This window comes from Ixodes scapularis, unplaced genomic scaffold (assembly GCF_016920785.2).
Source record: "Ixodes scapularis isolate PalLabHiFi unplaced genomic scaffold, ASM1692078v2 PGA_scaffold0__279_contigs__length_252992795, whole genome shotgun sequence".
NCBI classification, from domain to species: Eukaryota; Metazoa; Arthropoda; class Arachnida; order Ixodida; family Ixodidae; genus Ixodes; species Ixodes scapularis.
The window spans coordinates 76511361-76539285 of record NW_024609835.1 but is presented as its reverse complement, the minus strand read 5'-3'; the positions used below and the strand labels follow the sequence as shown (position 1 = coordinate 76539285).

The 27925-nt window shown below is 48.7% G+C and overlaps 1 protein-coding gene across 2 annotated transcripts in view; it reads left to right on the top strand.

Annotated features, from left to right (window-relative positions):
• Positions 1-9625: 9625 nt before the first annotated feature.
• Positions 9626-27925, top strand: part of LOC8026527 (sodium/potassium-transporting ATPase subunit alpha) — a 124169-nt gene continuing 105869 nt past the window's right edge. The window contains exon 1 of one of the 2 annotated variants that reach the window (XM_029977938.4): positions 9626-10087. In XM_029977938.4, the coding sequence (XP_029833798.2) occupies positions 10061-10087 (27 nt within the window). In that variant the 5' untranslated portion in view covers positions 9626-10060. The remainder of the gene's footprint in view (positions 10088-27925) is intronic. The other variant, XM_040501523.2, reaches the window with a different exon arrangement.

The following is a 27925-nucleotide window of genomic DNA, read 5'->3' as shown; positions in this document are numbered from 1 at the left end:
TTTAAGAATGAACTCCTGACGTTTTTAACGCACCAAATACGCATTAGTTTGTCTCCTGGTGCAAAAGTAGTCGCAAACAAAGAAAAAAAAAGTAAAACGAGCAGCGTTCATTTCCTCAACGCGCAGCCAGAACCAGCGGCCACGTGATCTGGAGCCGATGTTTATCATACCCACGCGCTGGGGTTGGTAAAGCTCAGTTCTAGACGTTGCTATGCGGAGCGCAAGTCGTCTGCTTCTTGCGCAGGAGTGGCGGTGACGTCAGAACGACGCCGAGGTCTTATTGGCTCATTGAACAAAATAGTGGGTAGGCCTCGAAGCATCTATAGCATTGAGATCTACCCACTATTTTTTTTCAGTCGGCCACTAAGAGCTCGGCGTCATTGTGACGTTACAACTCCTGTGCAAGAAGCAGACGACTCGCTCTACGCATAAGGTTCGGCCAGTGTCATCGTTGAAGCGATTGGGCACGAGCCACTCCCCGAAGGCTCGTCGAGCTATATTGATTATCGCGAGCCCAAATCTATAGAGAGGTCAGGGAATGCTCGAGTCCAATCTATATATGAACCGCATTGAAAAATTCTCAGAGCGGGGAACACACTGCGACCTCCGCTCCAAACTATACGTCATCAAAATTTTTCAAAAAAAAAAAAAATAATAAAAAATAAAAGTGTTTTTTTTTTTTTTTTAATTTTTGACATTTCGCCGCAGCAAACGGGTTTCTTTGGAGTTGCGTACGAGTTTATCTACTTGGGTCCCACTCGTGTGCCAGTAAGCTCGCGTGAAAGAACATTCACTATCGTTGCACCACCCCTATGCGGAACGCAACTTTGTCCACTTTCTTTTTTTTTTTTTCAAAGTTTGCGGTGACGTCACGAAGACGCCGAGCTCTGATTGGCTCTGATTGAAGGATAGTGGCCTCGAGGCAGTCTGCATTAAACTCTACCCACTATCCTTCAATGAGAGCCAATCAGAGCTCGGCGCTATGACGTCACCGCAACTTCTGCGAAGGAAGCAGACGAACTTGCGCTCGCATAGCACGTGTCGACGGCAGGATCTGACGGAGCCAATCAAGCAGCACCAAAAGTGCACCGTCACGGTGCTCGTCGTCTCCTGCGCGTTTTCTATATCATAAAGCACGCACAGTGATCGTGCCGTGATCCCCAGCTCGGGCGGTTTTGGCTGGAGTCCCTAGATAAGAGCTTCCTACAAGTATCGACAGTCTTTGTAGGGCCGACTGCGTGACGCTGCAGGTTTAAGGAAGCGAATGGCGGCGCACAGCAGAGGTTTGATCTGAATGACGCCATTTTGTTGCAGCGGATTGTGCTTTGTCGTTCGTATTGGTTGTCGTTACTTGGAAAAGAAGTATGAAGGGACTTTAATTTTGGCCCGAAAAGCGCGCTCGCAACTGGGCAAGCCAAAAAAAGAAAAAAGAAAATTCGTGCCTCGATGCAAATGCTTCGCTGATTCAGGACGAGCCTCGGCCGAGACCTGCAGCAGCCCTCGTGTCCATTTTTGTGTCCCGTGCTCCATAGAAGCTCGTTGTATCTAGAGTTCCTATGTATAGGCTCCCTACGGGAGCCAGAGTTGCGGGTTCAGCCATCTTGAGATCCAAAGTTATGCGGGAAAGTCACCCTCAACGCGTGAAAGAGCAACACCACCGGTAGGCCGAGTAGATAGGCCAAGTCACCTCGGGTCCGTATGCGGTGGTATACAATCACGTTGTCGTAGTTCCGCGAGTGTTCCGCGTCAGCCTCTGATGTCAGACACGTGATGTCCACGTTTTTGGTTGAGAGCATGTGGAAAAAACGCACCTAAATGAGCCTATTTTCGTTGTCTTCGTTGCCTGTCTTCATCAAAAAAACTTTCATTCTTATTTTTGATTTTTAATTTTGATCTTGGACAATAATAACATACTCTAAATCCTCCCTTCAGTCACTCCAGCGCCCATGTAAGAAAATCCCATGTGCATAACTATTATTGGACAACCTCAAACTACGTTGGGACGCAGTTTGTCAAGGTAATGCAATATTGGGGGGGCTTCAGTGGATACCAAGTGACTGCGGCATTCAAGGCAACAGATGGAATTAGCTGACGCTGTGGCAACAGATGCTCAAATCTCTATACACGAAGTTCAAGCCCCATTTACTAGAACGGACACAAATAATACAATAAGGCAGCACACCAATGTTGGACCTACATTGGGCCAACAATGGCAAACGCTGGCTCCGGAGGTTGGTCCAACATTGGTATTCTGGCCGAGCGCAACTTCTTCCAATGTTGGCCCAGCCATTGGCACCAACGTTGGGCCATCGTTCAACCAATGTTCCAGCCATCATAGGCACCAACGTTGGGCCATCGTTCAACCAACCTTCCAGCCGTCATTGGCGCCAACGTTGGGCCATCGTTCAACCAATGATCCAGCCATCATTGGCACCTTTTTTAGGCCATCGTTAAACCAATATTTCAGCCATCGTTGGCATCCACACTACGTCATTGGCTATGCCAATTTTGGCTTTCACACTAATTCAATGGCTATGCCATCATTGCTATACAAGTTCAATCATTGAATAGGCCGTTATCGGCAGTCAAGCTGATTCATTGGCATGTCCCAGTGTTAATGCCATATCTTTAATGCTGGCTATGCAATGATGGCAATGTGTTTAAATCCTGGTTATTCCAACATTGGGTTTTAAGAACCCCTGGCCTGTCTCTTATTAGCTGCCCACTGCAAGAAAAACATTCTGGGCACAAATGGCAAGGTCCTCCTATGCTTTGTCTGTGCACTATTTTATCTGGCGAGCAAATGACTAATTCAAGATCAATTAATACTTTTTTCGGAACTTTTATTGAAAGGGGCTAGGGAGGAAGCTCAGCGGGGAGCCTATGCCTGGTCCTGGGGAAGGTCCTGGGGCGAGTCCTGGGGCTGGGGAGCCATTACGGCTTCCGAACGCCTCTTCCTGCAGCCTCCCCTGTCGCAAGACCCTGGCAGCCACTTCAGCACCATTTTTAAGCTGCCGATTCTTCAATTGTTAGCTTCGCACTGATGGCATCTACGAAAAGATCCAAAGGTCAAAGATCACCGCTTTCAAACCCACATTGGTCTTAGTAAAGCACACTCCCCAGCAGCACTTCAACAAATGTTAAGGTTTGAGTGTCCCCTAAAAAGTCCCTCGCTCACGACTTTTCAGTCCTTGCGGCGTAGCACCCGTGGTAGCCGATGATCAGGGGTCTACGACGTCAGGGCCGAGGTCCGGACGTAGTGACGAGGCAGTTGACCGATGGCCGAAGGCTTGAATCAGGCCCCGTACGCCGGTGGCAGCCTATGACCAGGTGTCCGCCAAGGTCTGGGCCGAAGGACGTAGCGACGAGGCAGTTGGGCGTCGGCCGAAGGCTTGAGTCAGGCCCAGAACGTCTGTGGCACGGAGTGGCAGCGGGTGTTCAACTGCGCAACGCATGCAGTCTTGTCTACCTCCGGAAGGTTGGCGCCCGGACTGCGTGAGAAGTGGGTTGTGGGTCGGGCCTCTTGACGTCTGGTCACGCCGACGGAGGTCCGGCCTGGTCGCGTCTGCACCGTCCTTTGTCAACCGCCCGAATCCCCTCTCGCGCTCCTCGCATGCCCCACCTCGTCTTCTTCTTTCTCGTCCTCTTCGGCTGGTCGCGGGATCGCTCATCACACCAGACTAAAGGCCGGTTCAGACACTTGCGTTTGAGTGCGTTTGACTGCGTTGCGCCGAGAACCGAAAGCGAGTCACCGGCACATCTGTGCTTCGTATGAAGCGTGGAATCCAATTCAAGGAATCTTCTTGGCACGCGATATAAGCAGCAGGGATGTCCTGGTGTCTCGCTGCCGCAGCGCAGTCAAACGTAGTCAAACGCAACTGTGTGAACCGGGCTTAAGCCAATCAATTATCAACGTTGGTAGGCCACTGGCTAAGACAGGCAATTGGTGGCCAGCTTAAACCAATCGATTGCCAACTTTGGTAACCCGTTGGCTCTATTACAGCTTATATTTCTGAGGGCGTTGTCACTACCGTAGTCAGTACTGCAGTTGCCGTATTTTGTACGCACTTTGAAGTCATTTTTGGGCAAGCAGGCATAATGCTCAGCTTCTTCTGTTATATGTTGCGTGATAACCTTTCTTTGCAGATTGAAATGCGCATCAGCTTTATGTCACCTCCTACCTCAAACATAGGGTGTTCGAGATGTTAATTCAACGCAATTTTTTATTCGTGAAGACATGTAATTGCTTAATCAGTCGCTGGATATTTGTTTAAGGTTTTATTTTTTTGCTAAAATTATTAGTGCTTTTTATTTATTTTTTAATTTTGTCCGGTTCAGTCTGCATTATAGGCCGCGTTTTGCGGCTCAGCAAAGCGGGTTGCCTTGAGATTTTCAAGATCACATACAGCTGACAATACACCCGTGTCCTAGGTTGGGGAGGCGGGTGGAAATTTCGGGGTTGAACCCTGCCTCCCCCCCCCCCCCCCCCCCCCTCTTTGGAAAGGTTTCCCGGCTGCGTCGCTAAATGGGCATAAGAGAAGAGGCACCATGCTTTTTGCCGTATAAACATATACACAAATCGAAGGAAGCGTGCATTTTGTATTTCGTGTGGAATTTACTAAGCATAACTATCAGTTTTTCCTTACAAAAATGATCAATGAGTTTCAATTGACTTTCTATTGTGTTCCTATATAGTCAATTGAAACTCGATATAAACTCAATGTCTAATGAGTTTGACCATTAGAAACTCAATTTGGATTCTATTGAATTTACTCATTAGGAATGCAATTGAGACTGATCATAAGAAACTCAATATCGATTCTATTGACTTTATCACTAGGAATGCAATTGAGTTCGATCATTAGAAACTCAATATCAATTCTATTGAATTTACTCAATAGGAATGCGATTGAGTTCGGTCATAAGAAACTCAATTTCCATTCTATTGAATTAACTCAATAGGAATGCAATTGAGACTGATCATAAGAAACTCAATATCGATTCTATTGACTTTACTCACTAGGAATGCAATTGAGTTTCATCATTAGAAACTCAATATCAATTCCATTGAATTTACTCAATAGGAATGCGATTGAGTTTGGTCATAAGAAACTCAATTTAAATTCTATTGAATTTACTCATTAGGAATTCAATTGAGACTGCTCATAAAAAAACTCAATATCGATTCTATTGACTTTACTCACTAGGAATGCAATTGAGTTTGATCATTAAAAACTCCATATAAATTCTATTGAATTTACTCATTAGGAATGCAATTGAGTTTGGTCATAAGAAAGTCAATATCGATTCTATTGAATTTACTCATTAGGAATGCAATTGAGTTTGGTCGTTTGTGGATTACTGCACCCGTGTGCACCGAACGATTATTGCTTGTACCAATGTTTTTCTATTAAGGGATAGAGTCCAATGACGTCGAAACACTGTTTATCATCTATGAGACTTTCAAGGAGGAAATAGGAAACTGGGAACCTTAGTAGATGCTGAGGTGGTCACCGCCCAAATGAATACCTTTCTTATGTAGGGTATATAAGGCGGTGGGGTAGTCAAGGGAGTACGATTAGTGGGTTGTGAGTGCTTAGTTACGATGTTTGTGTTCGTTTCCTCTATGTGCTTTGTTTCCTTCATGTTGCATGCTTTAAAGAATTGTGAAAAAAAATTCTCAACCAGAGCAATCTTTTTTTTAAATGCATTTGCAATAAATTCTATTGAAGCACGCTGCAATAATTCAATTGAAAGTCAATTGCAATATTTTTATTAAAACTCAATAGCAAAAGTTCTATTGAAACACTATTGCCAAAATTCAATTGAAATGCAATTGCTAAAAATTCAATTAAGACTCAGTGGCCAATAGTCTGGGACGGATCAATAGCGACTCAATAGAAAAAGCCAATTAAGTTTCAATTGAGACTGAATGAGGTCTATTGAGTGAGTCCTTTACACTTTCAATTGAAAGTCAGTTCATTTTTTTGTAAGGGTTGGGAAGACGCGTGTTAGTTATAGTCGGTGACAGGTGGTAGAAGCTCCTCCCATCTCTTTCCATATTTGTAGATCGAAAGATCAGGAGGAGTCGACCTCCTCCCCAGCGTTTATTTTTAACCTGTCACCGAACACGGTTTTTTTCTGCGTGGACGTTCAAACTTGCTACAGCTCGCAATGCATACAGCGTTCTAATTCAGTTGCTAACTTGCTCTGCGTGTGAAAACAAGAATCGTTCCCCCCGGAGGCATAGCTAGAGATTGTTCTGAGCGTGCGCGATCAGCACATTAAAAGAACTAAGCCAATTACATAATAACATTGGTAAGCCACTGGCTAAGACAGGCCAATGTTGCCCAGCCTAAGTCAATCGATTACCAATGTCGGTAATTGATTGGCTTAAGCTGGCCAGCATTGGCCTGTCTTAGCCAATCGATTACCAATGATGGCAACTCATTGGCTAACATAGACCAATGTTGGCCAGACTGAGCCAATTGATTACCAATGTTCGTAACCAATTGGCTAAGACAGGCCAATGTTGGCCAACCTAAGCCAACCAGTTGCCAACGTTGCTAAGCCGTTGGCTGAGGTTGGCCAATATTGGCCAGTCTAAACCAATCGATTGCCAACGTTGGTAAGCCATTGGATGAGGTAGGCCAATGTTGGCCAGCCTAAGCCAATCGATTACCAACGTTGGTGAGCCGTTGGTCAAGTCAGGCCAACGTTGGCCAGTATATGCCAGTGTACCACCAATATTGGTTCTGCGATGGCCACATTGGCCCAATATTGGACCATTGTTCACCAATTAAATACCAATGTTGGCCCGACGTCGTGTGCTGTCTGGGTAACTGCACACCTCTGGGCTAACGCAACCAATCAAAATACACACTTAAGAGCTATTATCCGTACCCAACGTTTCGCGTACCTCGCGGTCTCACTCGTCAGCGCCAAGCTGTACTAGACCGAATACGTTTAAAAGTAGCTTACGCCAATCAATACTTATACCGCATAAGAAGAATTACCTCTCCACGCTGCGATCACTGCAGAGTTATAGAAGACTTAGGACACGTCATGCTGGAATGTCCTCAGTGTAAGAAAAAACGCACTCAACTGCAAAAAAAAAAAACAAAAAAAAAAACGGAGAATTCCTTACCGTCTGCAAGATACTGGAACCGTGGAAAAACGAAGCCTCTGCCACAACAACAACAAATGCTTTCTTGCGATACCTACCGGCGACAGGTCTCTACAAGAAACTCTAACGCTGCGACAAGATATACACTGATTTTAATTTTGCTTTATTTTATTTTTATTTATTTGCGTGCGTTTTTAACTATTTCCATATCTTTGTATCCACATCCCTTCCCCCTAACCAGGATAGCAAGTCAGGAGACGCTTCCCGGCTAATTTCTCTGGCTTCCTTAATTTAAATATGATCGCCTGTCTTCGTCGTTGTCGCAATGCTCAGGTGAATGAAATCTAAATGATACGACCTATAAATGAAAGATATACCGCGTCATGCAAAAGTAAAGACTATGAACACAGTTTGCTAGTGACTAGTTAGCGGCTAGCGGCTAACGAAGCTGCGGAGCAGTCGTAGCGGAAACTTTCCTGCACAGTACTAGATTTTTTTTTTTCGTCACGTGATCGGATTTGGCGAATAGCGCCGCGGCGGCACGTGGAAAATAGACACGGAAATATGGCACCGGTAGGGAGCTTATACAGGAACTCTAATTGTATCCCTACTCGTTTTCACCTCAAGCAAGAAGCAAGTTTTGCGCATTCTTCATACGCGGCGCGAAAGAGTTCTTACGAGATTTGGTTGTCGGAAGAAGAAGCGACACTTTTGGCGTTTGGAACGTTTACGCCTTAATAAGATAACATATATCTAATCTAAAATTCACCTACATATAACTTAATTATCAAAATAAAGGGAAAAATTAGTAATGCTCCGCGAGGTGCCGTACTTACACCGGTAGGGAGCTTATAGACCAACACGCGTCCCTGACGTCACGCAGCTGCGGTGGCGCTGTCGACGGCACTGCGCATGCGCAGAAGCTTCAGTTCACTTGAATTCGGTTTCTGCGCATCCGCAGTGCCCACACCTGGTGTGGGCAAACGCGGGCTTGTTTGTAAACAGCGTGTCGGTCTATACAGGAACTCTAATTGTATCCCTACTCGTTTTCACCTCAAGCAAGAAGCAAGTTTTGCGCATTCTTCATACGCGGCGCGAAAGAGTTCTTACGAGATTTGGTTGTCGGAAGAAGAAGCGACACTTTTGGCGTTTGGAACGTTTACGCCTTGATAAGATAACATATATCTAATCTAAAATTCACCTACATATAACTTAATTATCAAAATAAAGGGAAAAATTAGTAATGCTCCGCGAGGTGCCGTACTTATTTTACTACGGTTCTTGAGGTGAAAACGGGTTTAGTGACTCCGCCTCGACGCGTGTCCCTGTAAAGGTTGGTTCAAGGACATACGGCGCAGTGCGAAATGAGCATTGGGAACGGTGTTGACGCAGTGCCAACTGGAAGGTAACTTTGCACGCGGATCCAGCGCTGTATGAGCGCTGTGTCACTCATATAGCGCCTAGTCTGCGCTGCATCACAAAGGTCGGCGCTATTGCCAGTGCTGACGTCTGAGCGCTGTGGTGCGTGTTGTGCGTACGGGTCTATACAATGAGTTGAGTGTGTGAAGAAGGGCATTCCGCGAATGAGAGGTCTGTCCTAAGTAGCTCTTGGTTGTCTCGTGCGGCACGGAGACGGGCTTTGCAGAGGATAAGTATCAACCCCACTCGTAATTCTTATCGTTTATAGGGCAATAAGACAAGCAGAGAAGTCTATTTCGTGATTAAAGGTAGTGTGATGCGCACACTAAACAAGTATTTTCCCAATGCCACGTTCGTTGCTGCATTTTCTGGTAATGAGCCCAGTCTGGGACCAAACAAAAACTGATGAAAGCAATATATATATATATATATCCCAGAATCAAACGCAGAGCTCAGTCGCGAATTTCACACTCGCCAGCATTTCCCCACGGTGGTCCTTCCAACCAGCTGGAAGATAATCGGACGGACCAAACGACGAAATGCCCATTGTAATGCATGTTCCAGCGAGCGTCACATTTGCAGGACGTGCGCCTACCCTGAACCCGGAAGAAGGCGATCCTCGTTAGCGCCCGGGAGATCTCGCACGCCTGATCGCACGTACGAAAGCATTTACGACCATTATGTATGTGTTCCCTTGTTCCGCGGTGCGGTGTTCATTTTAACCTCACAAATGCAATCGAGCAAACCCCGTGCAAGGTGCCTTGCACGAATGTAAGGCGCCTTGCAACGCCGGCGCCGCACCGAAAATCTCCCAACCTTGTGCTTCGAAGCTTCCCCCTGCACCGCAAACTTTGCCCCAATGCACCGGTGCAATCCGGTGCTGTGCAAACTGCGGCGCCGGTGCAAAGGGTCATTATGGACGACCTCGCTCGCAGGCAGCGCCAGACTGGCATCAGACTCGTTGCCAGGAGCACTGTTGGGGATGCTGTGAACCTTGACATTATCTTCTCTTTTTTCTCCCCCAGGGGCCGGGTCCTCCTCTCTGATTTTTCCCTCGGCATCTTTTCCCTCGACACCCGCACACTTCAAACAGGCGAAGAGAGCGAATGCTTTGCTCGCCACGAGTGATGCCCGACAGGCTACGCGGTGATGCTAATTAAAAAATAGAACTAGGCGAGCACATAAGCGCATTGTGCTCAATTTTAAATAGAACGAGGCAGCAGAAAGTTGACAGAACTGTCTGGAAAGGGAAGTCCGAAACTGGAAGCCGCGAAGAGCGAAGCGCGATGGCGTGTTCCGCACGGCGGCATCGACTCGTTTACGCGCCCGCGCGACAGATGGCGCCAGCCTCGGTGCCGCCGCCAGCCTCTCCCGGCGGCCGTCGGCGGCAGCTCTCGGGCCGCAGAGCTGCGTGGCTGTCCGTTGCGGGAGGGCGACGCTGTTACGTCAGCAGTGGTGCGCATCGTACTTATACAGGCTTTCCGCGCAGAGTGATCTCTTCCTGAGGGAGTCATCATGGCGGACAAAGGGAAGGACGATCAGGTAAGGCCCTTCCGTCGCTCTCTCGTCGCCGTCGCAGCCGTCGCCCCTCCGCGCGGCGCGCACGCGAGTGGCAAAGACGAACGCCCTCGAGCGAGCCGCTCGTCGCACGGCCCCGGACAACATGGCGGGCCCGCTTTCTGGGCCTCGCCTGGGACCCGCTGCGGCGCCGCTCGTCGCCGCTCGGGCAAATGGCGATCGGGACCGCGGGCCCCGGCTCCGTATTGATTTTGCCGGGCCCTCGTGGGGGGACATGGGGACCCGCTTTGCACGCCGCGAGGGGCCCGACGTTCCCCGAGGTGGCTCGGCGAGTGCGGCGGGCCGGGCCCGTGAGGGGGGCTGGGTCACCCGGCGAGAGCGTGGCCCGCATCCCGGGGTTTCCGCACTAGGTCGTCGCTTCGCCGGGGTTTACCGCCGTTGCCCTCGCTCGTACCTCGTTGTAAACTAACCCGAAAGCGTCGACGAGCCGCACTGCCGAGCCCAGCCCGCGGGGTGTGGCAAACAAATGCTGCCAGGCGAAGCGGCATTCCCTCGCCGGATTAAGGTCAGGCGATCGGGTTGCAGAGGTTATTTAACCGGCAGTCTCGCTTTCGCGCTCGTCCGGCACCGTCGGTTCGCCGGTCGAAGCGCGAACATGGTCCGGTGATGTCCCGCGCGAAGTTTTGACACAGTCCGACACGTTTTATGCATTCCTTTCGAAGCGTGGAAACGCCGAGCAAGCCGCGCACAGCAGCGGCGTTTCGCTCTTGGGAGCGAGCCGCCGGCAACACTGTAGATGTAGCGCCGCAGCAGCTCTTTCCGTTCGATTGGACCGCGTCCCGGGGCAGAAGTAGCGTTCCAGCGATCCCGAGGCTCCGAGTGTTTCATGTTCGCGGCGGCGCGTGAGATGTGTTTCGTATGTTCAGTGCAGTTCTAGAACAACGAACCGCGAGAAAAGCAAAGGAAAGAAAAAAAATATAAATAAAAAGGGGCGCCCGTTATGACCGGGGTCCGCCATTTAAAAATGTCTGCCCCTTACCTGCAGCGGCTCGGCCGGGGCGCGTCGGCGCTTATCGCGGTAACGTCGGCGCGTCTTTCACTCGTCGGCCTCGTTTATTCTTCCTCGTTCGAAGTGTGCGCGCGATTCGACCGTTTCCGACTTTCCATGCACTCGGACACCGGGTGGCTAGAGCGCGGCGATGCTGCCGTCCGCGGCGGTGGTAGCGTTTGTTTCGAAATCAGTTCATCGATTTTTGGCAGGGGTCCAGATCGTGATTTTCCTCATCTCGTCTCTTTCTTTCTTTCAACGTAATTATTTTCATGTCGCGCACCTTCTTCCGTGCTTTTTTTTTTTTTTTTTTAATTCGAGGTTAGTTGTACGATTAATTACCGCCGGGGCAATGACGACCTTTTTCTTCGCCCTTTCGCGACGAAGCTGTTAGGTGTGAGGACGCCCAATAGACCGATCTCGCCAGTAAGTTTAGTTACGTCGCCGTTGCCGGGATGGATCATGGGAACTGTAGTCTTCTTCCTGTACGTGCGACAATCCCGCTGGAGCTCTGCGCGAGCCGGGCACGAGACGACAAGAAACCATCTCGTGCACTGGGGCCGGCCCCTGTGAACTACAGTAGTGGCGGCATCGCGCATGCGGGGATCGCGTAGTGAGCTCGGCCTGTTCATGGCGGGTTCGATGCTTCCCCACTCAACACGTGCTGGTTAGCATTCGAACGTGCGACGTTGGATACCATTCTTCTCTGTGTAACAACCGTCCCCCGAATGCGGCAGGCACTTGCGCGAACTCAAACAAAATTTACCTTCGTTTCCTGTTCGCATCGCCGGCGTTGTAGAGGCCGTCTGATAGTCGTTTATCTGGCTCTCGATGCATGCTCGCGACACGAAATTTGTAGTATAGCGCGCAGGTAAACCTTTTCCATACACCATTCCAATATTTACGAGTCCTCGGCCCAGCGTGCAATCTCACCAGTTCAGCACATGCATTTTCGTTGCTTCGGAGAGCGAGCGAATCACGCGCCATCCGCACGAACACTAAAAGTAAAACCAGCCAAACAACTTTTTTTTTTTTACTTTTTTGGGTAGCGGGATTAATTTTTCGTTGTGTTTCCGAAGTGAAGAGTGCGCGTGCACAGCTATGATTGGTGCTCAAGGTGCTCCAGCTTCCGTGTACCCATCGTGTTGACCGCAGAACCGCATGCAGAAAGTTGATTTCAAGTGAAGTTCGGTCGTGTCACGTGCTCTTTCCCCCCTGGAATCGCGCGCAACTGCTGGTGCATAGTGGCGACACTGCAGCTATGCGGATTATCTTCGTGCCTCGAATCAACTCCCATGCAGACGGATCACGCCCATTTCGTGCCGTGCGGATCTGCACCCCCGAGCTGCTGGCCTCTCCCCAAAAACTCTTCCCAGAGGTGTTTTCACGTGCCGTGTTCGTGTCTGACGCAGGACGAATACCTGTGCACGACGCACGCGTGTTACAATGATCACGTGGGAACGGTACACGCGTAGCTGGATGACAGGCATTCTGTTGTCTCGTATGTCAGTGAGCGAAGCTAAACCTCCAACGTTGAAGCGAAAGATAATTCGAACGCTTGCCGTTTGTTCGTATGGCTTCTGTATGCACGTGGGCACGACTCCGGCGTGGAGTTACTAAAAGGACGATGTCCGTCTACAACTGGAGTCTCCGAACTTTACGGCTAAGGGTCTGGATCAGGTGTTTGTCGCACTCTCGAGGGCCAGATATTAAACGAGTAATTGTAAAAAATAGAAGAACAAAAAAACACACTAAGTACGTAGACTGTGTTTTTCAAAGTGTAGGATAATTTTAAAAATTAATCCACGGTATATTAATAGAGGGCCTACATGTAAACAACAAGGCTTACGAGTAGTACTATTCATTAGATAGTATACTTCAGTGTTTAGCTTGCTATGACATTATACAATAATTGTAGGCCAGAAAAATCAACGCGCAGAAATCAGAGAGAGCACGTAAGAACTTTGGCATATTCGCACAGAAGTCTAATGAGAATTGTAGGACTTATGGCAACACTTATGACACAGGACGCTAAGACCACCAGAGCGCAGAATAATTTTGAACAAAGAAAGGAGATGCCGGTGATGGCAATGTGCAATAAAAATTAGCGTCGCGGCGCGGTTTCTTTCCACGCGCTTATTTTTGAGCCGGTAGCAGAGAGCCTGCTGGAAACGGGCCGGACGTGACTGCCAGGACCGCGGCCAGCCGCGGGCCGGGGTTCGGAGACACCTAGTCTAGAGGAGGGATCTTTTGTGCGCGCTAATGTAAGAGAGTCAAATATGTCTTCCCTTCGTTCGTAAATATGGTTATCCGCCATTAAGGTCACCTGCCTCATCTCCTGAGTCGTTCGCTAAGACCGTTAGTACACGAAACGCATTTCAAGCTGTGGACTACCGGATTGGCCGACGCGCGCAGAGCGCACGTATTGTGTACAGAGAGAGAAAGATCGCCGATATTTAGGCCTTCGAAAATAACAATGCTCCTTTCACCGGCCTCGAGATAGATAGATTTTTTGTTTTGTTTTGTTTTCAAGGTTTTCCAGCAATGTTTGACGGTACGACAATGGATGCCTCTACAGCAAGATAAATTCACGAGCTGTGAATACACCTGACATACCTATTGACAATATCGCACCTTTTTTTTTGTTTTTTTTTCCTTCCTTCCAATGTGTAGGGAGGGAGATGTCGGAACAAATGCGAAATTGATAGTTCGAATGCGATGCCCTGACCAAAAACTGGCCCAACTTTCATCTTTTGGATAAGAGGGGTAAATATATAATAAATGTATTGAGGTTCACCTTTTTTTTTTACCGTTGGTTGGCTCCATCATGAAAGGAAGCTGATAATTACGTAGAGAAAAGAAAGTATGTCACAGAGAGATGTTTTACGACAACATGCGAAGTGTTTCAGCGTACGTTAGGCAGCCTAGGGGACAATCAATTCTATTACAAGACTTTTGAGGATGAGCTTTCTTAAGAATTGAAGTTGAGCGTTGTGGTTTTCTTACAACAGAAGCTCATTGAACAAGCGGAGGATTGGGCGTCAGTTGTTCATCATTTCTTGTGCCGAGTCGAGACTTCAAGGATAATCTTCAAAATGTTTACTTCGTGCCTTCACAAAGCACGTGTTCTGTGTCGTCAGGTGTATTGGTAAACATGGTTACGTTTACCTATCGATAATTGAGCGTGCAAGTTCCGTAGCCCTTCATGCGCAAATCTTTCATCAAAAGTATGTAATGCTTTCGACGGTGGTGAAAGCATTGCATGGATTACCTGAGGGATTTAACACTTCAGTGAACTCACCTCTGTACGAAAGCGTTACTACGGGGTGGTGAGATTAACTTTCGTAATACAGAAGCGCCTTCTTCCCATACTATAGTGCCTGCAGTGGCTCGGTAAGCTCTTATTCAGTGTTCCAGTGTATATACAAGTCCACAGCCCAGCACGAATGTCTTCATCCGTTGGGAGAGCCGCCAACGTATGTGCCATGTGCACCAATTCTGAAACGGGTCCCGGCCAGAAGCCGGGAGTCCTTGATTGGAATGGCCTTCACTGGATGCTCGTTGCCCGCAGTCACGGCGCTTGCTCAGAGCGAGCGCTTTTACTTCTCGTCTGCCAAACAACGGCAGTCTTGACGACGCTAAATGCACGTTGTTAAGAAAAAAAAAAAAAATTAAAAGCTTACCGTCAGCACGCGCTCACCAGCACTTAGTTTTGTCACGACGAGCAAGCGCAGGAAGCAAATAAAATGACAGAGCTACATCACGTGTGTACTCCTTGGCCAGCACGTGCTCGTCTGCTTCCTTCAATGGCGGACTTACAACGCGCCCCGTGTTTGCGACGCCTCGTAGAAGAGACGATAGCGCCTATCGTCGTCGCTCCAGTCTGCGTCAGACGAAGACCGAAGTTCTCTCGCATTTCCTGACGACGGTGGGCGGTTTTGTCTGCCGAGGCTCGCGTCTCGGCGGCTCGATTATATGATGGCCGGACTCCTTGAGCAGATAATAGGGAGTTTTCGTAGACCGCGCTGCCCCCTCCGCTAAGCGTTCCGCAACGAAGAAGTTGCTACTGCGCCTGCGCGCCGATAGCCTTGACTGTGGAGTTCCCGCTATCGTAGCGGGTTGCGGAGGGCCTTGCGGGACGGCGAAAACGATCTACGAAAACTCCCTAATGATCGCTCGCCGCACCGAGTCGCTCCGCGACAGCCGCCTTCCTTCCATCCGGGTTCAGGTGATGCGAGGCTCGCTGCCAAACGGAGGCTTTCGTTGAAAAGAGTCTGCGACAGCCCATGGGAATGGGCGGGGCATGTCACGTGATCGATCCGGGAGAGCCGATCCATGTCGCTCGCCGAGTCTCCCTCACTTCTCCTTCTTCATGGTCACTGACTGAGCAGCCGGCAGCGAAGGATTGGCCGAATGCCGGCCGCGTTAAATTAATTAAACGCTTTAGCGAGTCTAGTACCGCGCGAAATTTGTTAAAAAAAAGTTCAGCAAGTTATTGGACCGAATATCGGGTTAAATGAAGTAGAAATCAGCTCGTGATTTGGCCGAATACCGCGTTCAATTAATGAATGAAATGAGCGTGTTATTGACGCGAATACCGCGTAAAATTTGTGTAAAAGATTTAATGTGTTAAATCGTGTTAAATCGAGTTTGACCTTTAGAACGTAGCGATCACGAATGTTTTCCTCCGGCGCTTTCAAATGCATGCAGCAAAACTAGACATCAGTAAGTCATTAAGCGCAATAAGAAGAACGCCATAAAAAACAATATTTTTTTTTGTGGGAAAGAGGTTTTTTTTTTTTTTTTTTTTTTTTTTACGTTTCTCGTATGATTCATTGTGTGGCCGGTACGTTTCCATCGCTATACGCACGCATTGTACGGCAGTCTTCCGCTGCGTCCGAGCAAAGGGAGATTAGTCTGTGTGAGAGATAGCGCCGAAAGACGACCCGCAAGAGCGGATGGTGGGAAGTGCGCCGTATCGAATCTCTTCCTCGCTCTGCAATCCTAAGCAATCTGAGCCACTGGTTGGCGTTCGCCGCACGCTCATGCTAGCCGCTGCGAATCCCTGCGCGGCGGTGCCGCTCGCATAGAGGAGACGGAATGCTTGCCGTCACCAGACAGACGAGATCGACAGAGAATGTCGTCGTTTTCTTTCTTTTTTTTTCTCTCCCACGCGAGGGGTTTCTCGTTTCCGCGCATGAGACGCTGCCAGTATGTCCTCGTGTGCGCGCACTCTTGTACGCTTTGTTTGACGCGAAAGGTACCGAACGTGGTTCTGTGCTAGGCATTGCCTCGCAAGGCATTACAATGGGGTGGGCGCACGCACACACGCACACGCACACACGCGCGCACGCGCACACACACACACACACACACACACACACACACACACACACACACACACACACACACACACACACACACACACACACACACACACACACACACACACACACACACACACACACACACACACACACACTTACACACACACACACATTGAACTGCGTATAACAGCGGCATACAACAATAACCGCAGATCAAATGCAACGATTATAGAAGTGGAACCATTCCAACGGCGAAAACAAAGTTTGCACGTACACTTGCACTTTATCAAAAGCAGCTCTGACAATGCTCTTTCCAAGTTGTCACTGAGTCGCCTATTTCAATCTTCAATAGACCGCGAAAGGAAACAAAATATTGATTTGAACGCATCAGTTATACATTTAAACGTACTTTCTTTAAATTTTTTTTCTGCTCTGTGTGATACGTAAGAATCTTCTCAAATAAATTCTAAAGTGTTCAGTCGCTTCGCAGCTTGGTGACGGTCCCAGTAACAGGGTTTTGTGCGGCGATGTTCTCAAGCATAACTGCAAATTGACGAAATAATGATAATTAATTTAATTAACTCAGATTAGGAAGATAGACGTTAGAGCTAACTGAACAGAGCTCCAACTTCCACTCCAGAGTTTCATAGTCAGCATGGTTTCCTATTTCAGTAGATTTTTATTCCTTTACCTCTACGAGATCGGAATGGTATAGGCACTTACTGCGTACTGCAGAAAGTTGTCAGGAGGATAGCAACCGAGGTGTAGGGAAAAGCACGAGCGCTCTTTTCCTATCGTCGAGAAGTCCAGAAACTTGCTGAATGCGGAAACGCAATCTCTTTTCACTGCTTGGTTCGCGCTCATATCGCACAAGTGAGGCTGCCTATATGCTTCGTAGCAGACTTGGAAGTAATCCGTTACAAGTAACGGAATTACTTGTAATTAATTACTTTTCTAGTAATTTTGTAATTAATCCGTTACTTTTCTGAAAATGTAATTTGTAATCTAATTTCATTACTTTTTCAGTAACGCGTTACTGAAATTACTCGTTACAATTCTTCCGCCCCATCAAAGGGAAAAATAGAGAGGAAGAAGGGCGATGCAACGGCCTTCGCGCTTTCAGCATGTTAACACAAGACGGGGGTTCGCTCGCGAAAAGGTCTGGTGCTGGCGAAGGAAAGGAATTCACGGAAACCACGACAGCCCAGCCAGAGCCCGTTTCTGGACTTGTTCGTACGGGCAGTCAGGCTGGGAGGATTCGACTGTCTACATGAAGGTAACAAGCTTCTTCGACTTGGAAAACGAACGGACTGCTTCGAGCGCACAAAAGAGCAGAAAACGAATGGCCCATAAAACCATCGAGCGGGAGTCGTGAAGAGTACGAACGTGGACACTGTGACCGTGGTGCAGATGTCCGCTCGCCCCCCCCCCCCCCCCCCCTCCTTTCCGCCCCATCCCCTGCGTGTTGTCCCCCAAAAAACAATCAGCCTTTTTTTTTTTTTTTTTTGTCACACGAAACCGTCCTTTGCTTGTCGATGTTCTGCCTACACACACCCCACATACCCACCCCGCAGACAAAAAAAAAATTGTAACGAGATCTTGACCCTGTTCATCTTTGACAGCGCTGTGAAAGCTAAATACTGGCTGGACCAACCAGCTTTGTGGTTTCTGTCACTTCACTTCGCACTAGCGGATGCGTAAGGCACAAACATAAGGGAAGCGAGGGCAGCAGCTCATTGGAACAGAAAAAGAATGTAGCATCAACACTACTGTCAGTTCAAACAGTAACTTTAGACAGCAGGCGATAAGGAGGCCGGGGAGCACAGCTAAAATGGCTTGGGACTTCGAAGCTGAACCCATATTCCTAGAAACGAGAATGTTGGGCTTCTCGTCAGCGGATTGTGCCTACGGGAACTTACTCCAACTTTTTAGGGAAAGGGAACACAGCCCGAGTTTTCTGAGGATAAACAGTGGCTGACTTGGACACAATAGGGTGCCTCCACAGCAGTTAAGCGCGATCCAAACCAACGCTTCTTTTTGCGCCTGTAGGTCGTGCGGCTGCGGATGTGACGCATTCCGCGTCGTTTTTGCTGTTTCCGGGCGCGCTTTCTGAGTCAGAAGCGTGCGCTTTGGTTTGGACGGGCCAGCTACGGGCGGGGGCGCACGCGCGCACGCAGGCACGAGCGCACAAGCAAAGTGCAACAGCGACAGACTGGCCGGCGAGAGAAAGAGAGAGGGAGAGAGATCGCGTTGTCATGTTGGAAGAGAATAAAAGGGGGGGGGGGGGGAGGAGAGGGCAGCCAGACGGCGAGAAACGCGGAGCCGGAACTAGCTTGCCCTCCACCGATTGGCCGGGACACAGGCGCGGCCTGCTACGTCACCGCGCTTTTTTGTGCGGCTTGAGAAAGAAGTTGAAATCAACCAACTTCTTCGTGCGCGCCCGGAAGGAGCGAAGAAGCGGCGCGACGTCACGAAAATGCGTCACATCCGCAGCCGCACGACCTACAGGCGCAAAAAGAAGCGTTGGTTTGGATCGCGCTTTAAGGCAGCGCAAGGCGGCTGTAAACGCGTGAGATATATTGAAGCCTGCTGTTCACTGAAAATTGAGCTTTCTTAATATTTTCTAAACGGAAAAGTCAGCTCGGCTGAAAGATTCTGGATGAATATTTCGTGTGAAGTTTCAGTTTTGATTAGTTTGATGGCCAAGAACAAAAGATCAAGTGGGTCAAGGCCGGATAACAACCTTCAACAAGCGGTACTCTGAAATCTGCCCAAACGCAAGTACCGCATGTACGTCTTACAGCCAGTTGGTTTTAGTGGTTAAACCAGCCACTATTTAGGCAATATATAGCAACCGTAGAAAAAACACATCTTCATGAGAGTCGTGTTCTAAAGTTTGCCGTTGCCATATTTCGAATGGTGTGCGTGCCTACGCCATCCATGTGCATTCGTCGCATGTTCATGGGATTCAGTTCTGTCCAGGGCGGACAGCGCTAGATTTGTTTATATCGAACACCTGTTCCAATCCTTTAGAGCTTTATAGATCCATCGTCGTAACATTATTATCCTAAAATAATCGGTAGATATGGTACTGAATCTGGTTTATTTTTGATGGGGCCCGAAATTCCCCCCTCAAATGAGTAAAGTAACAAAGTTATTAATCCGTTACTTTTTACGGGGAGTAATTTGTAACGGTAATCCACTACTTTTTAGGCCAAGTAATTGTAATTGTAATCAATTACTTTTTTGGAGTAACGGGCACAAGTCTGCTTCGTAGGATAAGAACGGAATCCTGCTGACGACTGTTTGGTAAGGACGTCGTCATAAAACAGCCTTGTACGAATTGTCACTGCTTTACATTACCGTTAATGAGCTTTGCCGATGCAGTTAAGAAAACAAACATCCGGAACGCATTTAATTTTTTTAATACGTGAATTATAAACTCGTTTTGCTTAATGCCACAAAAAAAAAAAAAAAAGGCGAAAAAAAAAGAAAAAAAGAACGTGTAATGAAGATTTTCCAAACGCCTCATTTCCTCGTGCACGTAACGCGCCTTGGATCTTCTTTCTCTCCCTCTCTCTTGCTCTCCCTCCCTCCATTTCTTTTTTTAGGCTTCCTCGTCGATAAATATCTACGGTTTCCTTTTCTTTTTTTTGCATCAGCGCGTTTTCGACTGACGACGAGACGCTCCGAAAAATGGACACACCGGCCGTCGGGTTTCTCCTTTTCCACACGCACCGAGGCGGCTTCATTTCAAAAACTGCCAGCGATGTGCTTTTTCTGAGGCCTTGAGTCCACTGGGCGTTGCTGCCGTAGCCGTCGTCGCAGCCGCCGCCGCTTGAACGGCGGCCGAGGCGAGGCTGGAAACGCGCGTGGCGTCGACTGCATACTGAAGAGGAGCGGCGCGCCGGTGGCATACGGGAGCGGTGCGAATGCTACGTCGTCTATGTGGAGGCTTCTCTGCCGTGCTGCCTCCCCCCGCCGTTCGGGCCCCTGGGGGATGCCGAGGAAGCACGGAGCGATCTTTCCCTTTTCCGCCCGCTCACCGAAGCAGCATGAAAGCAGTGCACGCTGTGTCTGGCTCGTGTCCGGCGTCGAAGTGGGGTCACCCCTCCCGATGTCGGTTGTGTCTGGGGGTCTATAGCTTTCTGAAATCGGAGATCACGGAGTCCGTCAGTCTTTTTCCCTCCTCCCTCTTTCTCTCTCTAGGGACTTTGCGATGGACCGCTGCCGTCCGTCGTTAGGTAATGGAGTTGAGGAAATAGTCTCATTGCACTAGCTAATTGAGCTCGCGCTGTGATGCAATGACCGATTTTCCAATGTCACGTATTGCTTTAGGGTATTTATTTTTATGTTCCGATGGAGTGTAGTCTTTTTGCTGTTGAAAGTTCGGTCGAGTAACCGGGTAGATACGTGGACGGGAACAACGGACACCGGATATTTAAGATATTTTTGTAATCGGTCTTTTTTCGTTCCTTTTAGCGGCATCGGATACCCGCTTTCACAATGGGCGCTTCGTACTCCGCGGCGTCCGCGCGGTATTTGGTTCAAGGTATTGTCGTCGGTGTGAAAAAATTATGCGCTCAAACTCTCTATTGACGTGAGAAGTCTTTCGGAGGCACATCGCTGACAGTGGGAAGTCTGAACATTTCGTCGGGAAAACTACCGAATAAAGAGAAAATTAACTGCGTGCACTTTCTGCAATGAATGGTTATCTACCGTAATTAAATGCTATTATTTTATTTTATTTTAAGAAACAAACTTAATTGTGTTTTCCGACGGTAAAAGTGAGGAGGCCGAGCAATGACGCGTATTTATTTAGAAGGAAAGGCGCCGATTTGCCCATTGGAAAGCGTACGTCAAGGGAAATAAATTGGTTGTCAAACGCGTTAAAACGACATGGACGATCGTCGCGGTTAATAGGGAACTCCGGTGGAGGCACCTGCAACTTGATGGAAAGGTTGAGCCGCAGAATAATTGAAAACTTCGCTCGCTTCCAAGCACAAGGATAAGGTGACTGATGTCCGGAAGCGGCGGCTGTGTGCACGTTTCGAGCTGAATTCGAGGGGAAACGAATCCCGCGATGGCGAGGCAGTCGAGAGCAAGGGCCGTTAACGCGCTCGCATCAACCTAATTCATTAATCAGACGGCGGCCACGGGCCACGCTCGGTCCCCGAAGCATCGGCGCCTCATTTGCCTCGCAAGGCCGACTACACGTCGTGCAGTTTCATTCCCTCATCTTTTATTCGTTCTCAAAGTCGACTTCTCTTTTATGGCGGTAGCTGCTACGTTGGCCTTCCCTCCACTGAAATGACGTCCGTTCTTGATGTTGTCGTTGTTTATAGCAGGGCGTCCATCGCCGACGGTGCCAACTCATCGGGAAAGATCGCCCGAGGGATTCGAACCTGGGTCCGCCATGTGCTAAGCGGAGGCGTTACTGCGGAGCTAGGCCACAGCGTTAACAACCCGTCTTATATATATGCCCGATCAGGCAGCTAAGCATTGGCGCCGCCACAACCGACCTTCAGATTTTGTTTTCTCTTATTACTTTCGCTTTACTTCATCATTGCCACAGCGGGACAGGTTATTACCATTTTAAGTGCTACTGCGTCCTTCTCCCCGGCATTGGCCTTTGTGGAGGCTTTCAGACGCTTGCTTCAGTGGCTTAATTGGTATCTCGATAAGACAAGAGAAAATAAGCAATGGCGGCTCAGTCTTGCGCGTGTAGTACCCACTGCCCACTGCACGCGCTCTGATAAAAAAAATACAAAGAAATAGCCGATGACAAAATGCCGCCGTAGACTCTGATTACCACCAAAAGCTCGTTCCAAAAAAAAGGGCACTTTCACGTGTTTTGCCGAACGCTTTTGTTCACGACGCGACGCCGATACCCAACGACTTCCCCGTGACGAGTCGGCTGTAGATTAAGGCGATACTGATTCTTTTTTTTTTCTCGCTTTATTTGCAGTCCAGGGAGCTATAAGGTGGTTCGGCTTATCCGTGACCAGGCTGCGTAAATCCGCCGAGCTCGCATCTATAGCGTACCCCTTTACCCGGACGGACGGGCCGCGTGTAATGTATTCGCTAACCTTCGCCGATAGTCTCCTCCGGGCGACATTGCCTCTTGCAGCAGCCCAAGGCGCACGTGGCACCGACTTCTAGGAAGCGTCGGAAACTGGCGCGCGTTTGCTCGCCCTTCTTTTCTCGCCTCTCGGCGTGCTGTTTCTTTAAACGGAAGCTCCTCTTTCACTCTGCCGGGGGAGCCTCCGGTGCTGGGTGTGTGCGCCCCTCGGATTTAAATTTCATTTCCTCCCAAGATCTTGTTTTTCGTTCCTTATTTTGCGCGGTTGCTTCTCGCTCCGTTCGCAATATTCAGGGTCGTAAGTGGGGGGCAACAAATAAAGAACCCCAGGCGGCTGTCCGGACGAGTGGACGACGAGCTGATGCTTTTCGCGCCGCGGCGTTGTAGATCTTTACGACTCTCTCTCGGAGACTCTTTGCGCCGAAGCGAGCCGTAAGCCCCTTGAGCCGTCTTGGCGTCGCCGTCTGTCGAGTGATGCTGGAGGTGTGTAGCGATGACGCGCAGTCCAAGGAACCCTTTCGTTGAATGGGCTGATCGCCATTTCGAATGCCTTATTTGGGGAACCACGTACGCGTCCATGTTGTAGTATGGTCTAACGTCGCGCGACCACCCTGCGGAAATGCCGAACGGGGAACGCCGATTGAATCGCAAATAAATGCGTAAAGGAATACGCGAGTAAACACTAACCGAAAGCTCTCTCTTAGAAAGGAGCTCTAGTCACTGACAGGGCCAGAACGGCAGGGCGACATTCGGGCGTCCCGCCTCCAACGCGACGTTCGTACCTTCGGCAATGCTTCGCCGCCACTTGAGACTGGAGCGTGTGCGCGTAGCAAAAGCACGACGGAAGGCAACAAGGGCGTACAGAAGGCTGGGAATCCGAAAGAGACGCGCCCTGCCGTTCTAATCCTGTCGGCGGTTCGTCTTGCCCGTTCGATCCTTCCTCTTGGCCTTTTTACATTGGCTCGTAATAGGTCCGCATCGCGCGATGTGAATAACCGCCAGGTGCGCCGTGTCACTCGCCTTGCGGAACACCCGTGTCTCTTAACCCGTGCCAGCCGGTGTGAATAGCCGAGCCAACCTCTTCGTTCCCTTTCTCGGCGATTGCGACAGGCTAAGTTATAGCTGACAATTACTCGGGGCAAGGGACCGTCGCTCCTCCGTGCAAGGTCGTTGTACTTGCTTCGTGAGGTCGGGGCGTAGTCCAGACAGACGTCATTCGCTGTACCTATACAATGCGGAGACTGCTCCAGCTAACGTGACACCTTTTTTATTATTCTTTATTGCCATTTATTATTCTTTATTGGCCATTCTAATACGGGAAGGAACTGACGGGGAGGAGCAGACGAGAGTGTGCAGGGACGCCAAAGCGCCGAGCTCTGGAATATATATAGGGTGACTCCAAGTCTCGAGGCTCGATCTAAAATGGGCCGTAAAAATCGACTAAAATATTAATGTGGGCTAGTTGGATACGTATTTTCGAAATAATTAGCGCGAAGGTCAAGTACAAACTGACGGTACAAGCGCTAATTCACAACTGACGTTTTAATAATCACGCAGAACACGAGAAGCATGTAGCATTTCTCTCTCGTCTTGCTTTTCGGTATAGAAAATTCCCTAAATGAAATGTGATAAATTCCCCACAAGCCCGTCGGAATGAATGTGGCCAGTGCCACAAGCAAACATATATACCCTGCCAAAGCCAGGTTATATATGAAATACCTTTCACCTGTGGCAGAGTATATGTTGGTCAGTCTGGCCGGTGTGTGACCACCAGGTTACGTGAACACGCTGCGTCACTCAAATCAACACCATCGGGGCATCTTGCAGTGCACGTAAGAGACTCTCACTGCAAGCCGAAACTTAAGGGCCACCCACACTAGCGAGAAAACGCGCTCGGCGCGCCGATAAATCGGTTAAGCGGCAAGATAAAGGGCGTGTCTCTGCACGCGCTCGTGGCGCTGACTGTGCATCGGCGACATTTTGTTACTTGCCGCGATCGGCGTGCCACGCGCGTTTTCTCGCTAGTGTGGGCGGCCCTTTACAGAGAAGGGTCCTTCGAAGGTACCGTGAGAAGATATCAAGGGAAATATACGAGGCAATGACCATAAAAGACAAGGAGAACTCGTGTGTCAGTGCACCATCAGTGGCATTAACTGAAAAAGAACTTAATTACCTTAACTTTCCTACTTGAGGTGGTTTGATTGGTTTACTGTGGACAACTTCTTCCTTTCTGTCTGCTAATTCTCAGTTATTTTTTAACGTAACGCCCTCTTCCTTTATTGTTATTTCTCAGTTCTCTCAACGTAACTTCCTCTTCCCATCAAGACAATTTCATTTTGGGAATTTTTTATACAGAAAAGAAAGACGAGAGAGAAGTGCTACCTCTTTCTCGTCTTCTGTGTGATTATTAAAACGGCAGTTGTGAGTTAGCGCTTGTACCGTCAGTTTGTACTTGACCTTCGCGTTATTTATTTCGTAAAAATCGACACCTGCCCGTAGCAATCTAAACTTTTCGTCAAAGGTGTATTTCACAGGTCGGTTTTTTCTTGTAAAATTGCAAAGCGTAGCTCTCCTTCTGTAATAAAAAGGGCCAAGAAACTTGCCAATGTCTACGGCGGACGGCGACGCAGACGATCAAGTCCAGTAGCGGGGTGTGTTTGGCGTTCGTATTGATAGACGACGTCTGGAGCAGCGTCCGTTGGCAGCAAAAGCGCCGTCGTTATGCATACGCGTTTTTTTTTTTTTTTTTTTTTTTTCCTTTTGACCAAGTTTTGCTTTTATTGTCCGCATTTTTTTTTTTTTTAACCGAAGGTACGTTTAAAGAAGATTATGTTCATTTTAATAAACCACGGTGGTCGCGATAAGGAGGCAGCACAATTTATCAAAACGAACGCCAAACACACCCCGCTACTGGACTTCGTCGTCTGCTTCGCCACCCGCCGTAGACCCTGGCAAGTTTCTTGGCCCTATTCTTTTACTAAAAGAGAACTAGCACTCTGTAATTTTACAAGAAAAACCCGACCTGTGGAATACACCTTTGACGAAAAGTTTTAGATGGCTACGTGCAGGCGGCGATTTTTACGGTCCATTTTAGATCGAGCCTAGTGACTATTGGGTCACCCAGATCACCCTATATGTTCTCTGAAAGACCAACACAAAAAGATAATGATTCAGCTCTGCGCTTACTATCTCAATACTTCAGTATACAGCGCTGAAAAACGCATGGGCGTGCGGATGTGTAGAGGCAGTCTAGCTCAAAGGAGCACTCGAGTGAATTTTGAGATCGTGTTTATGACAATAACTCTATGTACAAGTTCTAAAGATGTAAAAAAACAAATAACACTCAAGGGCGGCCGATTCATGACACGCTCTTCTTTCTGTGCCTTGGAGCATACACCAGGGGGCGCCGTTGGAAGTCGTTTTCAAACAATAACTGCTGTATTACTTCTCCAATACCCGAAGATTTGACGTTCTTTTTGAAAATAAAATGCACGATGCGCCTAAAAAGGGTAGTAATACTAATGTTCGAAATCTCCGCACACCTAATTAGTCTCAGTGGTCAAATTTTGTGGAAGTGGTGGAAACCCGAGGACGGCCCTCCCGAGAGAAAATAAAAATAGTGTCCGTGTATTTCTATTGCTATGAGTTTACTATAGACGTCTCGCTATCTAGTACTCGTCATTTTATTGGCTTAAAGCCCCGCAAACAATATGCCATCAGAAACGAGCTTCTACAAAAAAGCGTTTTGAGTGCCTCTTTACGTTTGGATGTCGAGAGGGAGGCAGAGAAAATGGATAATGTTGGGTAGAGTTTGGGAACCTTACAAACGGCGCCGGTTAGTCTATAAATTAAAAATGAGAAGAAATATTTTATATTTCTCTTTTAACGTTTGCTATGTCAAGTATTGCTTTCTGAACCTGATCGAAAGGTGTACGTGTCCAACGTCTGAAAGCGAGAGAACACAAATCGCGAGCCCAATGCGCTCACCCTGCGGCAGTCTCCGCGAAGCGAATTTATCCAAAACGCGCCGTCCTTCGAATTTCCGAAATGAGGGAAGCAAAACCCTCCGAGGCACTCTGGCGGGGAGGCAGAAAGAGAGAGCGTTGCAGTCATTCGGAGGCGGCGTGGAAACAACGAGGCCTTGAGAAGCGTGTCAAAGACGGCGCACGACTTTCACGCCGGCTTCCGCGAAGTTTGCGCGCGCGGCAGCCCGCCGCTTGCACGCCGTCGTGTAAATCGCTACTTTGCTGTTTTTCTGCAGCACGCCTTCAGGAGTGATATGTGGCAGCATCTTGAAATAATAATAATAATTCCCATGCTTGTTGTAACTTGTACACCTACAAGGCTAGCTGTTCGACGTTCTTTAACTTTGAGTTCAGTTGATTTCTTTTTTTAATTTTTTGTATTACTTAGATCATACGAGGGATATAAACCGCTCACTTTGATTTAGGCATTTTCATTGCGAAACCACAGAGACGTTTCTTCCAAAACGAGCCATTTTAGCGTGGTTCCGTGATGTATCGTCGTCGTCGAGTAGCTTATGCTGCGGTAACTAACAATTCGTTCATTATCCTTTGCAACGGGAGCGGTATGAGATCGCGGTCCCTTCCCAACTCTCAACTTAATCGAAGGCAATAAACCAAAAATCGGTGCCCCCCCCCCCCCCCCCACACACACACACACATATCCCCGCTCCGTCGCCTCACTTATTTATCGTTCCATCGATTTATTTGCGCATCGCTTATCACCTATTCGTTTGCGTCATATGTTATAGCCCATTTCCCTTTATTGATTCTCTTAATTCCCTCGCAGTTGCAGTAGCTGTGGAGAGTAAGCACGTTGTGTCCGAATGGTTGCTGCGGCGAGACTGACGTAACCTCATTTGCATGCTCACTGGACTACGCTCGACGGGGAAGTGCCCTCCCAGCCAGGATCTACTCGAGTGGCGAGCAGTGTAGCGTGCAGCGGCCGGGTGGAGGCTATGGAACCAGTTTGCCCCGCCCGCCGTCTCCCGTCGCTTTTCGAGGAAACCAGTTACCGAAGGCGACGCGTCGCGAAGGGAGGAATCACGGCGACGCGTTCCTATCCTCCGTCGAGCTAGGCAGGCCATCCACAACGCAGCTGCACTGCAGACAACGTTACTAATACGCTCAGTTGGAAAACTCACCCTTAAATCCGGACCGCTCACATCCACCAAGACCGAACTAGATTAACCGCCGAATTCAGAAACCTCACTCAAACTACACTCAAACTCAAGGGCCCCTCGCGCCTTCCTCGAGGAAGTGGAGGGGCCCTTCAGTTTGAGTGTAGTTTGAGTGAGGTTTCTGAATTCGACGGTAAAGCCCCTTCATGTTTCAAAAGTAGCGCAAGGTGCATCGATACACGAGGCACGTGCAACGTGTAGC